At 53.8% G+C, this 10,862-nt stretch overlaps 1 protein-coding gene across 1 annotated transcript; it reads right to left on the reverse strand.

Moving 5' to 3' along the window:
- Nucleotides 1-648: 648 nt before the first annotated feature.
- LOC141967336 (otoferlin-like) lies at nt 649-3,146 on the reverse strand. The gene is made up of 4 exons (XM_074921022.1): nt 3,133-3,146; nt 2,598-2,776; nt 2,325-2,425; nt 649-1,853 (listed from the first exon to the last, which is right to left on the reverse strand). Exons 2-4 carry the CDS (start codon nt 2,706-2,708, stop codon nt 1,673-1,675), a joined length of 393 nt encoding a protein of 130 aa, XP_074777123.1. The 5' UTR covers nt 2,709-2,776; nt 3,133-3,146; the 3' UTR covers nt 649-1,672.
- Nucleotides 3,147-10,862: the final 7,716 nt, after the last annotated feature.

Below are 10,862 nucleotides of genomic sequence, written 5' to 3' on the forward strand. Positions count from 1 at the left end.
ACCGGCAGCTGCCCGCACCGCAGCGAGCCCCTGCCAGAGCGGGACCTGCCCACGCTGGCCGCCATCCTCCACAGCGTGGACCTGCTGGTGCACCGGGAGGAGCTCCAGCTGGAGCTGGGCATGGGCTTTGAGCTGGTCCTGGCTGGGGAAACCGTCTACGTCTGGCAGAGAACCCATCGGGTCCCCGAAATCCCCCCGGAGCGATGCTGGGAGGGTGCCGTGTGCCACACCGGGCACGGGAGAGGTGGGGGGAGGTGGCCATCCTGCGGGGCGGGCAGAGGGCCAGGGCTGATGTCAGCCAGGGAAGCCCAGGAGAGCCCCGATGCCGCTGCTCGCACCGCCAAAGCCCCTTCGCTCAGAGACCCCTTTGGATCCCAGGGCCCCCCTCCCTACTCTGGGGGCCCCTGCTGGAGGACAAACGGAGCCCTGGGGTCCCTGCTCACCTCCCCTCTCTTGTAGGGTGGCAAGAGGAAGGTGAACCACAGCCGGGGGAACGGGGTGTGCCCAGGGAACGGGCCCCGGGGTGAGGCAGCGTGAGAAGAGGCTGTGCTGGAGAAATGAAGGGAAGGAGGAAAGTGCTCACCTGGAGAAGCAGCCAGTCATGGGCTCCCCTCTCCCCACTAACACGAGACTGCGGTGGAGAACTCAGAAGTGAAAGACAATTTTTATTGACTGATTCAACCAGTAGTATCCTAAAACATCTCCGAGCTGTCAGTTCTCCAGTGAGGGTCTTGCACACCTGAAGCTGGGGAAGGTGGCTTTTCAGCAGCTGAATGTTGCAGAGAGCTGAGAAAAGAGCCCTTCCCTGCTCCACCCGGCAGGACAGACCCCGGCCGCGATACACAGAAATCCAAACAACATGAAAGGGAGAATGAAGAAGGCCCCAGGGAGCTCTCGCTGTGCCAGAGTCCCCGGCTCCCTGTGAGTCCCCCCCAGGGCTGTCCAGCCACCACCACCTCTGGGTCGGTGACCCCGGGCAGAGGTTGGAGCTGCTGGACACTTCCCTGCCTCTGCCGGAGCCCTGGGGAGGGACAGGCAGGCTCTGCCCCGGGTACAGCCCCAGGGCTCCCTGCAGGGCCTCTGCGGCTTCGGGGCAGCGCTGCCGGGAGTCCCCCGGGCTGGGGGGTCAGTGACCTCCAGAGCCAGGAGCAGAGCAGCGCCCGTGCTGGCGGGGGGGGACAGGCATGGGGGCTGCTCTGTGCCCCGGCCCCCCACCGCTGGGGCTGGTGTGGCCCCAGTTCCTCCATCCCAGGTCCCTGCTTCAGCCTTGGTGCCAACTGTCCCTCCAAGGAGCCTCTGGGGAGCGCTCCCGTGGTGCAGCCCCTTCCCCTTCCCCTGCAGCTCCAAGACCCCAGCAGGGCACCAGTCATGGCCCCCAGAGGAAAAAGGCTCCGAGCCCCCCAGCCTGGCTGCCCCGCAGTAGCCACCAGGCACCTCTGCCAGCCCCGGCGAGGGACGCACAGCCTCGGGATTGACTCCATCCTCCAGCCCCATTTCTCTAGGACTAAAGCCACAAATGGGACCCACAGAGGAGGAATGTAAAAGAGGAGCCCCAGCAGCAGCAGGAGGGAGATCTCCCCCAGAGCTGCTGAGAGGCTGCGGGGAGGAGAAGGCCTTGGGACGGGGGAAGGTTGTGCCACGGGGCTGGGGACATGGGGCAGGCTCCCAAGCTTCATGCTCCCAGCAGCTTCTTGACCATGTAGCCTGGCATGCTGTAGAGGAAGAGCGCGACCATGACGATGAGCAACAGGGCCAGCACCATTTTGATGATGAGCCACTTGTAGCGCGTGCAGATGAGGTATTTGATGGACTTGAGTGGGTTCAGGAACCAGATGAAGGACGTGTCCGGGCGGCTGCAGGGGAAGCAAACACCCATCGTTAATGCTGTAGCCACAGAGGAGGGCGGGATGGTGGGCAGTGGACATGGTGGGCAAAGGGACGTGCAGGATCCCTTCCCGGGGTAAGTCTGCAGAGTGGAGGAGCGCAACCAGGAGAATCAGGAGGGTGGGCCAGGGAAGATGGCATGCTGTGCCAGATGGAGCAATGCGGGTTTGTGAGGGTTCCACTTGAAGCTGGAAGCTGGTGGTGAGGACTGGAGGGGAGCAGGAGGTGGTGGGAGGCCCAGGCAAGGGGATGGAGCCAAGAAGCGAGGCAGAGGAGGAACAGAGTAAGGAAAAAAAAGAGTTGGCTCTGCTCGTGACCCTCGTTCCCCCAGCATGACCCCTCCGCACCTCTCCATGCCTGCCTCCCCCCCACCCCTGGGGAGCACCCCCAGCATCTCCCAGAGCTCAGGTGCCTGCTGGGGACTGGGGTTTCCCACTTACTTGGGTTTCTCCAGTGGGTCGGGCTCGTTGCGAGCCAGCCCGGCGGGGGATTTCTCTGCCTCCTCTGCTGTCAGAAGGTGCAGTTCAGCCTCAACTTTCCCCTGCAGGAAGCAGAGTTGTGCTGGGAACTAGGCAATGCTCCCCACCTCAGCCCCCCCAGCCACGGTGACAGAGGGGACCTGAGAGAAGAGAGGCAAGTGCCGGGGAGCAGAGGGTGTCTGCACAGAGTGCAGTCCCCAGGATGCAAAATCCCTCCCTTTTCCCCATCCTTACGGTGACCTCCAGCTCATCGTTCTCATCTCTGGCCACGAACGGCCACCAGCCCTTCACCCGCTTCTGCTTGAAGATGGAGACCATGGGCAGCTCTGCCTCGTTCGTCACCATCTCCAGGCTGCACTGTTTCGACGTCTTGGCTCCTCGGGGGAAGCGGTTCAGGTCCAGCTCGATGGCCCCTGGCAGGAGAAAGGGGAGCACAGATGTTGGCATCCCCAAAATGCTGAGTCCTTGGCTGCAGGTGGGCTGGGTCAGTATCTCCTGCCCTGAAGAGCAACTTTGAACTAGGTCTGGGAACAGCGAAGCTGAAATCTTTGCTGCAGGAGGAGCCTTTGTGCAGCAGAGACAAGGGCTCTCATCCTACCTGCTCTTACCAGTAGCATCTAAAGGGGGGTTGCAGGATGTTGTGGGCTTGAGGAGCAGAGCTGCCCTTCCAGGTCCTGTTCCTATACAGGCTTTATCTCATCCCACACTGCTCCCTACTTGGCCAGCCATGGCTGTCCCGTCACCCCAACTCAACGGGCCCTCCACTCACCGAGGAAATCATCGGCCGAGTGTGGCAGTTAGGGTCTGGCGCTCGGAAGATATCGCGTTGTACGGGAAGATAAAACGTAGGCAGACGGATGTGACGCCATGGACCCAGGGTATAAAAAGCGGTGTTACGCAATAATAAACGCCATTTGCCATCCATCACGTTGATGTCTGTGTGCAGATGGACCGAGCGGCCTGGGGTTGGCCGCCGTGTTGTTTTTCCCTGAGCCAGGTCGTTAAGCATCATTAGGCAACAAATGGTGCCGAAACCCGGGAAGCGGGAAGCGGCTAGCTAGGGAAGACGTCTGGAATTCCACTGCTGTAGGGAGGACGCTCCCAGGACCAACAAGGAGTAGAGAATATAAATTCTCAGGACCAACAAGGAGGGGGAACATCCTTGTGAAGGTCGCCTTGTGAAGGTCGGATTGCAGTTCCCAAGGACCCGCGAGGAAGACGGAAGCTCTCGTGAAGGTCGTATCACAGTTACATAAGCAGTGGGGAATTGAGTGCAAGTCGATTTTACTCGCGCTGGCGCGAGGCTTTTACAGCCCTTGGGTTGTGGGAAAGACTTTAAGTTGTGGGGGAGGGTTAAACTAGCCCTTAAGAAAGCTATGCAGAAGCAGAAAACTGGGAAGGCGGCAAAAAACTGTTTATTGGCCACCCCTAGATTAGGGGTTGGTGCTCAGACTACTAACCTCCCAAGCGATACTGATTATATTGAGCCAAAGGATTCGCAGGAGGGTGGTACACTCCCTCAATCCTCGGACCCCGATCCGCTTACGGAAGGGGAAGGGCGAAAACAAGTAAAATCTCTCCAGGGCGGTTTGATAGAGGAGGCAAGAAAATCCTTCTGGGGCTGTTTGGTAGAGGAGGCAAGGAACGCCGCAGAGATATCAGAATCAATACAAACCTGGGACCGACCACCGCCCTATGTGCCCCAGAATGGCGCCGAAAAAAGAGGGGGAGGGCAAGATAAAAATGGTCCCGAAGAAAAGAATGAGGAAGTGCCAGCAACCACGAGCAAGGCTAGAGGGGAGGGGTGTACGGGTGAGGACTATAGAGCCAGTTATGAGGCTAGAGGGGAGGAGTGTACGGGTGAGGAGCACAGAGCCGGAGAGAATAAAAGGAAAGGTGGGGGAAGTGTTCGGGGAGGGGTGGAGAGCGCAGGCGAGGGGCGGAGAGCATGTACGGGTGAGGAGTACAGAGCCGGAGAGAATAAAAAGAAAGCTGGGGGAAGTGTTTGGGGAGGAGTGGAGAGCCCGGGCGAGGGGCGGAGAGCCAATCTAAGCGGCCACCCGGAGAGACACCTTGATAAAGCAGGGCCCTCCCCTAGCAGGAGGTGGGGCGAGCCTAGAGGAAGGGAGCGGCCCGCCCGTAAGGGGAGTGGAAGGGGAAGGAGTCTGACAAAAAGTTATTGGAGCCCAGAAATGACCTGGCAGTCGAGTTCTGACTTCGGGTCAGACAGTAGCGAGGACGAATGGTTTACAGTCGACTTAAACTTAAAGGAAAAAGGAACGGGAGCAGACAGAACTAAAGGCCAACACCCCCCACCCATCCACTCTAAAGAGAATCCACGAGAAAAGCAAACCCCCCTCACAGACTGGAGAGAAACAAAAATGACATGCGCCGACTTATTCCCACCGGCAGCACTAGCATTCCCGGTCCGGGTGACAGACGGGGGACAGAGGGTTTACTCGCCCATAAACCCTAAAGACATACAGGCGATTGGTAAAGCAACTGCCGATAAAGGTCTCAATTCCGCCTTAGTCTCCACCCTTATTGATGGTGTTTTTGGGGGAGACGACATGCTCCCATCTGACATAATACAAACTTGTAGATTAATCTTTGATGGAACAGGGATGATTGTTTTTAAACAAGAATGGGAGGATATTTGTGGAAGATTATTGGTTCAAGTAGTGGGGGCAGACCATCCCTTGCATGGATCTAGCTTGCAACATCTGATGGGTACAGATCCAGCGATAATTACCCCTCAAGCGCAAGCTCAAGGCCTACGAGCCCAGAAAATTATGGCAACTACTCGTGCGGCCAGAGACGCCATTTGCATAGCTTGTAGGGTCGTTGCAAAGCCGTCCTCTTGGTCTACTATGAAACAAAATGAAAGTGAGAGCTTTACACAGTTCATAGACCGCCTCCAGGCAGCGATCGACTCTTCAACATTACCTGCAGAGGCAAAAGGCCCAGCTGTAACAGAATGCATACGTCAACAATGCAATTCAGCGACCAAAGAAATTTTCCAACCCTGGATGGAGCAAAGCACTCCTGAACCCACTCCCCCCTCGAGAAGAGACCCATTTTATGGCTCAACTTATTATAGCTCAACCTGCGATACAGCCCCAACTGCAACCATCATTCAATACATGGACAATATCTTGATCGCCGCGCCGTCAGAAAATCAGGTGGACCACTTGGTGTCAACAATTTCCGAAACCCTGAAAGCAAACGGGTTCGAAATTGTGAGTGCAAAAATTAAGAAAGGACCATGTGTAAGCTTTTTAGGAGTAGGAATTACAGGTTCTTATATAACCCCTCCTCAGGTAAAAATCCGTCGACACATTGAAACACTTTATGATATGCAACAGCTAGTAGGGTCTTTACAATGGCTCCGCAATATCGTCCTAATTCCCCCTGAAATCCTGGCCCCCCTGTATGATCTTCTAAAAGGAAAAAAACCATGGGAGAAAAAAGCTCTGACGACGGAAGCAATGAGCTCTCTCGATTTCATCGAACAACAGGTATCGTCAAGCACGCTCGCCAGATGGGACCCCAATGAACCACTTGATCTGTACGTACATTTCATGTCAGGAGGAGGAGTAGGAGCACTAGCTCAGGGCTCCCCTGAAGAAGCCCAACCAATACAATGGATAGCCCTGGGAAAACCATCACGTGCTTTCTCTCCAGGGGTCGAGTGCATTGGCAATCTCATCATGAAAGGCAGAAAACTCGCCCTAAGACACTTGGGCATTGAGCCTGCCAGGATATATCTCCCGTAAGCAGCTCTCAACGCAGTCAGTGATGACATCAGAGTATTTAGCTATAGCCCTGACTGGATTTGGTGGAGAAATCCGGTACGCCACAAAACCTCCCTGGACTCAAATGTTGGCGGTTGTACACGTTGACCCCCCATCTAAGGTCATGGACCGACCTCAGGAAGGACCAACAGTCTTTACAGATGCATCTTCAACGACATCGACTGCCGTAGCAGTGTGGCAATCAGGAGACGAATGGCACCGTATCAAAACAGCCGATTATGAGCTTTCAGTTCAACAGCTGGAAGCAGCAGCTATAGTACTAGCATGCGGGCTGTTCCCGATGGAACATCTCAATATAGTGACTGACTCCATGTTTGCAGCTAAACTTTGCCTAGCCATGTCAGGCCCTGGCGTGACAACATCCACAGCAGCGCTAATGCTCAAAGAGGCACTCTCCGCCAGGAAAGGCACCTTTTCAGTTCTCCATGTCAACAGTCAAAGTCCTGTTAAAAGGTACTTCCAAATTGGTGATGATAAAGCTGACACTGCTGCAAAAGAATTACGGACGCTAAGGGAGGCCCGTCAACTACATGAATCTCTGAAATCGAAATTAGAAATATTAGCAAAGGCAGAAGGCTTTACCAATGCCATTCCATCAGAAGACCAAGTACGCCTTTTGGCAAACGCCCTGCTAATGTTCAACCAATTCCCCAGAGAAGAGGCGCATAGCCCCGCCCAAAAATACTGGACCACTCGAGCATTAGAAGAAGGTCCACCGGCCACAATCAGAAATGAACTGGGAAAATGGGAACAGGGGTGGAGGCTAGTTTTAACAGGACGGGAGTATTCTGCAGTTAAAAAGGTGAAATTAAATGGTGCCCTCTTAAACCCGACCTCTAGGATGAAACTAATGAGAACTATAAGTTTTTATTCACAGGACCTAACCATCAGGCACCCCCGTAACCCGTATGCTCCTGTGGCAAGAGAGGAGAGTGAGTTGGAGAATACCCTGACTACAACGGATAGCTCTGCTTCACCAGAACCCGAGCATCAGCTGAGATGCCCCCGCAAAGGGCTGCTGTGGTGTTTTTGTGTAATTTTGCTGCTGCGATGTTTCTGTTTGATTTTGCTTTTAGGGTTCATAGTATCTTGTGGCTCGTATGAACACCAGCCATGGGAATGGGTATTAACGAGATGGGATCAAGAGATGCTGCAAACAATCATCACTTCGGGGCCTCCTAGCTTTCAGGTAAAACTCTGTAACTTAGCCCCAGTAGAGTCCTGTTTACACACGTCGAGCTATTACATGTGTCCCGGCTCTAACCCCGGCAGGCCTTACTGTAACGCCCCCAATCAGTATTACTGTTCCCACTGGGGATGTGAGACAATTGCCTCAGATTGGGCACCAGGGGCAGGACCAGACAAATATTTGAAAGAACAACCAGGACCTTACGGGTGTGTCATTCCTCCAAAAGACCCCTTAAGACCAGGGCTAGCAGCAACCCATGGGAAAATCAAGAATTGTTGTCTGTACCTTAGGCTCAGTGTCACCAATGAGGATGATCCGAGATGGATGATTGGGAAAACTCGGGGCGTCAGACACTATGAATCTAGTACAGACAGGGGGAGCTTGTTTTCTATTAGAAAACGGGAAATACAAAGCAGCACAGCAATCGCCCCCAATGTCATAGCCAAAAGTGACAATGACGTCGAGCAAGGAAGAGAAAGCTTGCCATTATCCACCCCTATCTTGACTACCCCCCTAGTAGCTAAGCAGATAACCCCTCCAAGCAAACCCAAGGTGGGCCCTTACCGCTTACCTGATAAGCCGTTCCTTAATGTACTGAATGCTACCTTTTGGTCATTGAACCAATCAGATCCAGACCTCACGAGCTCCTGCTGGCTGTGCTGCAATATGAACCCGCCCTTTTATGAGGGCGTCGCCCTCAATGCCTCCTTTTACAATTCGCCAGACAATAATCCAACTCAATGCAGGTGGGACACACCACGGAGAGGGATCACCCTGAACCAGGTCAAAGGCCAGGGCGTATGTCTGGGCAATACCGCTTTGGCAAACCGGGGTAGTTTTGTTTGTGCGAACACTGTTAGGGTCAATAGAGCCTACAAATGGGCAATCCCGCCTACATCCGCAAAGTGGGTCTGCCACAAGTCAGGAGTAACCCCCTGTGTGTCCCTTATTCTTTTTGATAATTCTGCCAACTTTTGTGTCCAAGTTATAGTTGTTCCTAAGGTCCTATATCACCCAGAGGAAGACCTATATCACTATTTCAAAGAACCTCACTGGACTGATAAAAGAGCGGTACTAACAGGCATCACCATTGCAACGCTGCTCGGGCTAAGAGCGGTCGGCACAGCCACGGGAGTTTTGGCCCTCGCAACCCAGCGCCAGGGATTATCCCAGCTACAAATGACCATAGATGAGGACCTGCAAAGAATTGAAAAAACTATCTCCTTTTTGGAAAAAGTCTCTTTCCTTTTGAAGGTCGTTTTGCAGAATAGGCAAGGGTTAAAGCTTCTACTGTTGTATCAAAGAGGTTTTTGTACCACATTAGGGGAAGAATGTTGTTTTTATGCAGCCCACACAGGAATCGTACAGGACACCATGGCTGAATTGAGAGATCGGCTAGCCCAAAGGGAAAGAGAAGCCCTACAAGAATGGTTTGGCTCTTGGTTCAGTCTCCATGGCTAACCATCCTTTTTTCCACTCTGATCGGCCCACTCACCATAATACTGCTGGTACTAATTTTTGGGCCTTGCATATTGAATAAGTCAGTGTCGTTTGTGAAAAGCTGCTTAGAAAAGGTTAACATTCTGTTTATCGATCTCTTTAGAGCAAATGCTCTAAAGCACGCTCACTCAGCACTCAATATATTACCTCCTTAGTCTGTCATTTTAAGTCTGATAGTCTAAGTATTATCTATAGCCTTAATGTTTTATATGCATGCTTTATTTTTATATTTACCAGCGTTAAGAACAAAGAACTCTAAATATTTTACCTTTAGAAACTCCCTTGGTCTTCCCCCAGAGTGCTGGCCAGACTCTGGGTAGAACCCAACAGGAGATTTAGAATCAGATGTTCCTGCTTAAAGGAACTTGCCAGTCATTTTGGCCTGTTGATTTCAGAGCAGGGCCTGCTTGCAGCGATGTTGGATGCCTCTCCTACGGATGGACGCATCACGTAGGGTTTCCGGTTTGTGAGGAAGGGCACTCTGATTCTCGCTGCACCCAGGGTTCCCTAGTGATTGCGGGTCTGAATGTTAGCATTCTTATTGACTAAGTGCACTATTTTATATTTTAATCACAAATAATACATTTAGTTTACCTTTTTATCAATGATTGCAGCTGCTATATAATTCCAGCCTTTATGAAACATTCTTTAGGTACGCTGTGTTTTTTAAGGTTTATCTAATTCCTAATCAATATAACTTTCCAATAAATTTGACAGGTATTGTCATATCATTAAAATAGCATGGGAGGGGGGGGAAATGTGGGAGTTAGGGTCTGGCGCTCGGAAGATATCGCGTTGTACGGGAAGATAAAACGTAGGCAGACGGATGTGACGCCATGGACCCAGGGTATAAAAAGCGGTGTTACGCAATAATAAACGCCATTTGCCATCCATCACATTGATGTCTGTGTGCAGATGGACCGAGCGGCCTGGGGTTGGCCGCCGTGTTGTTTTTCCCTGAGCCAGGTCGTTAAGCATCATTAGGCAAGAGACGAGAAGTGGTCAGCATCCCAGACCTGCAGGGTGAGACGAGCTGGGATCTTGTACTCCGTCTCATCCCAGGAGAACATGGACTCCTTCTTGGAGATGACGATCCTCTCCTCGGCCATCAGGTAGTCGAAGGGGAAGATGTAGCGCCAGTTGAAGTTGCCTTCACCGGTGAGCGAGTGGTAATGGAGCCCCTCGCAGGGGGGAGAACGTGGCGCAGGGATGGCTGCCGGTTGTCACAAAGGGGATCCCAGCCGCCCTGTGACGTCACAAAGGGGATCCCAGCCGCCCTGTGACGTCACAAAGGGGATCCCAGCCGCCCTGTGACGTCACTAAGGGGATTCCAGCTGCCTTGTGATGTCACAAAGGGGATTCCAGCCGCCTTGTGATGTCACAAAGGGTGCTCCAGCCACCCTGTGAGGTCAAAAACGGGGGAGGCTCCAGCCACCCAATATAAAAGGCCGCAGCCGCCCTGGGCCCACAGCCATGGAGTGTTCCAACAGCCTCACCTCGGCAGACATCTTCCCACTGTTCATGCTCCTCCTGCCGCCCCTCCTGTTCGTCGGCGTGTTGATGGTCGAGTGGCTCTGGGTATGTGACGGCTGCACTGTGCTGTGCCGGGGGGTGGGATGGCGTGGGGAGGTGTTGGGGGGCTGTGGGGCTGATGTGGTGTGGGGGGGTTGGGGATGCTGTGGGGAGTTGTGGGGTGTATGGTGTGGGTCTGGGAGCTGCCTCTGTCTCACTCAGCTCTTGGTGTCCTGCAGAGCTCAAGGCAGAAGGCAAAGCAAGGGACAACGGTGAAAGCAAGGATGGAGAAGAGTGAATTCAACCTGGAAACATGGTGAGTGCTGGGGGAGGCCCCCAGATCCTGCCCCAGACCCTCAGCCCGTGCCCTGCCCGCGCTGGGCAGCCCTGCCCGTCCCGCCGGAGGGGCCGCGGTGCAGCAGGTTCACCTCCCTCTCTCCTCCCCTGCAGTGCCAGCGCGACGTTGCTGAACACAGAGCGCCT

Source organism: Athene noctua, chromosome 1 (assembly GCF_965140245.1).
Source record: "Athene noctua chromosome 1, bAthNoc1.hap1.1, whole genome shotgun sequence".
In the NCBI taxonomy this organism is placed as follows: Eukaryota; Metazoa; Chordata; class Aves; order Strigiformes; family Strigidae; genus Athene; species Athene noctua.

Bases quoted from the DNA above. Each gene is read 5' to 3' on its own strand.
- LOC141967336 (XM_074921022.1), bottom strand. From the start codon at position 2,708: ATGGTGACGAACGAGGCAGAGCTGCCCATGGTCTCCATCTTCAAGCAG. The intron at 2,426-2,597 runs GTAAGGATGGGG...TGCTTCCTGCAG, and splicing joins ACGATGAGCTGGAGGTCACC to GGGAAAGTTGAGGCTGAACT. The intron at 1,854-2,324 runs GTAAGTGGGAAA...CTTCCCCTGCAG, and splicing joins GACCCACTGGAGAAACCCAA to CCGCCCGGACACGTCCTTCA.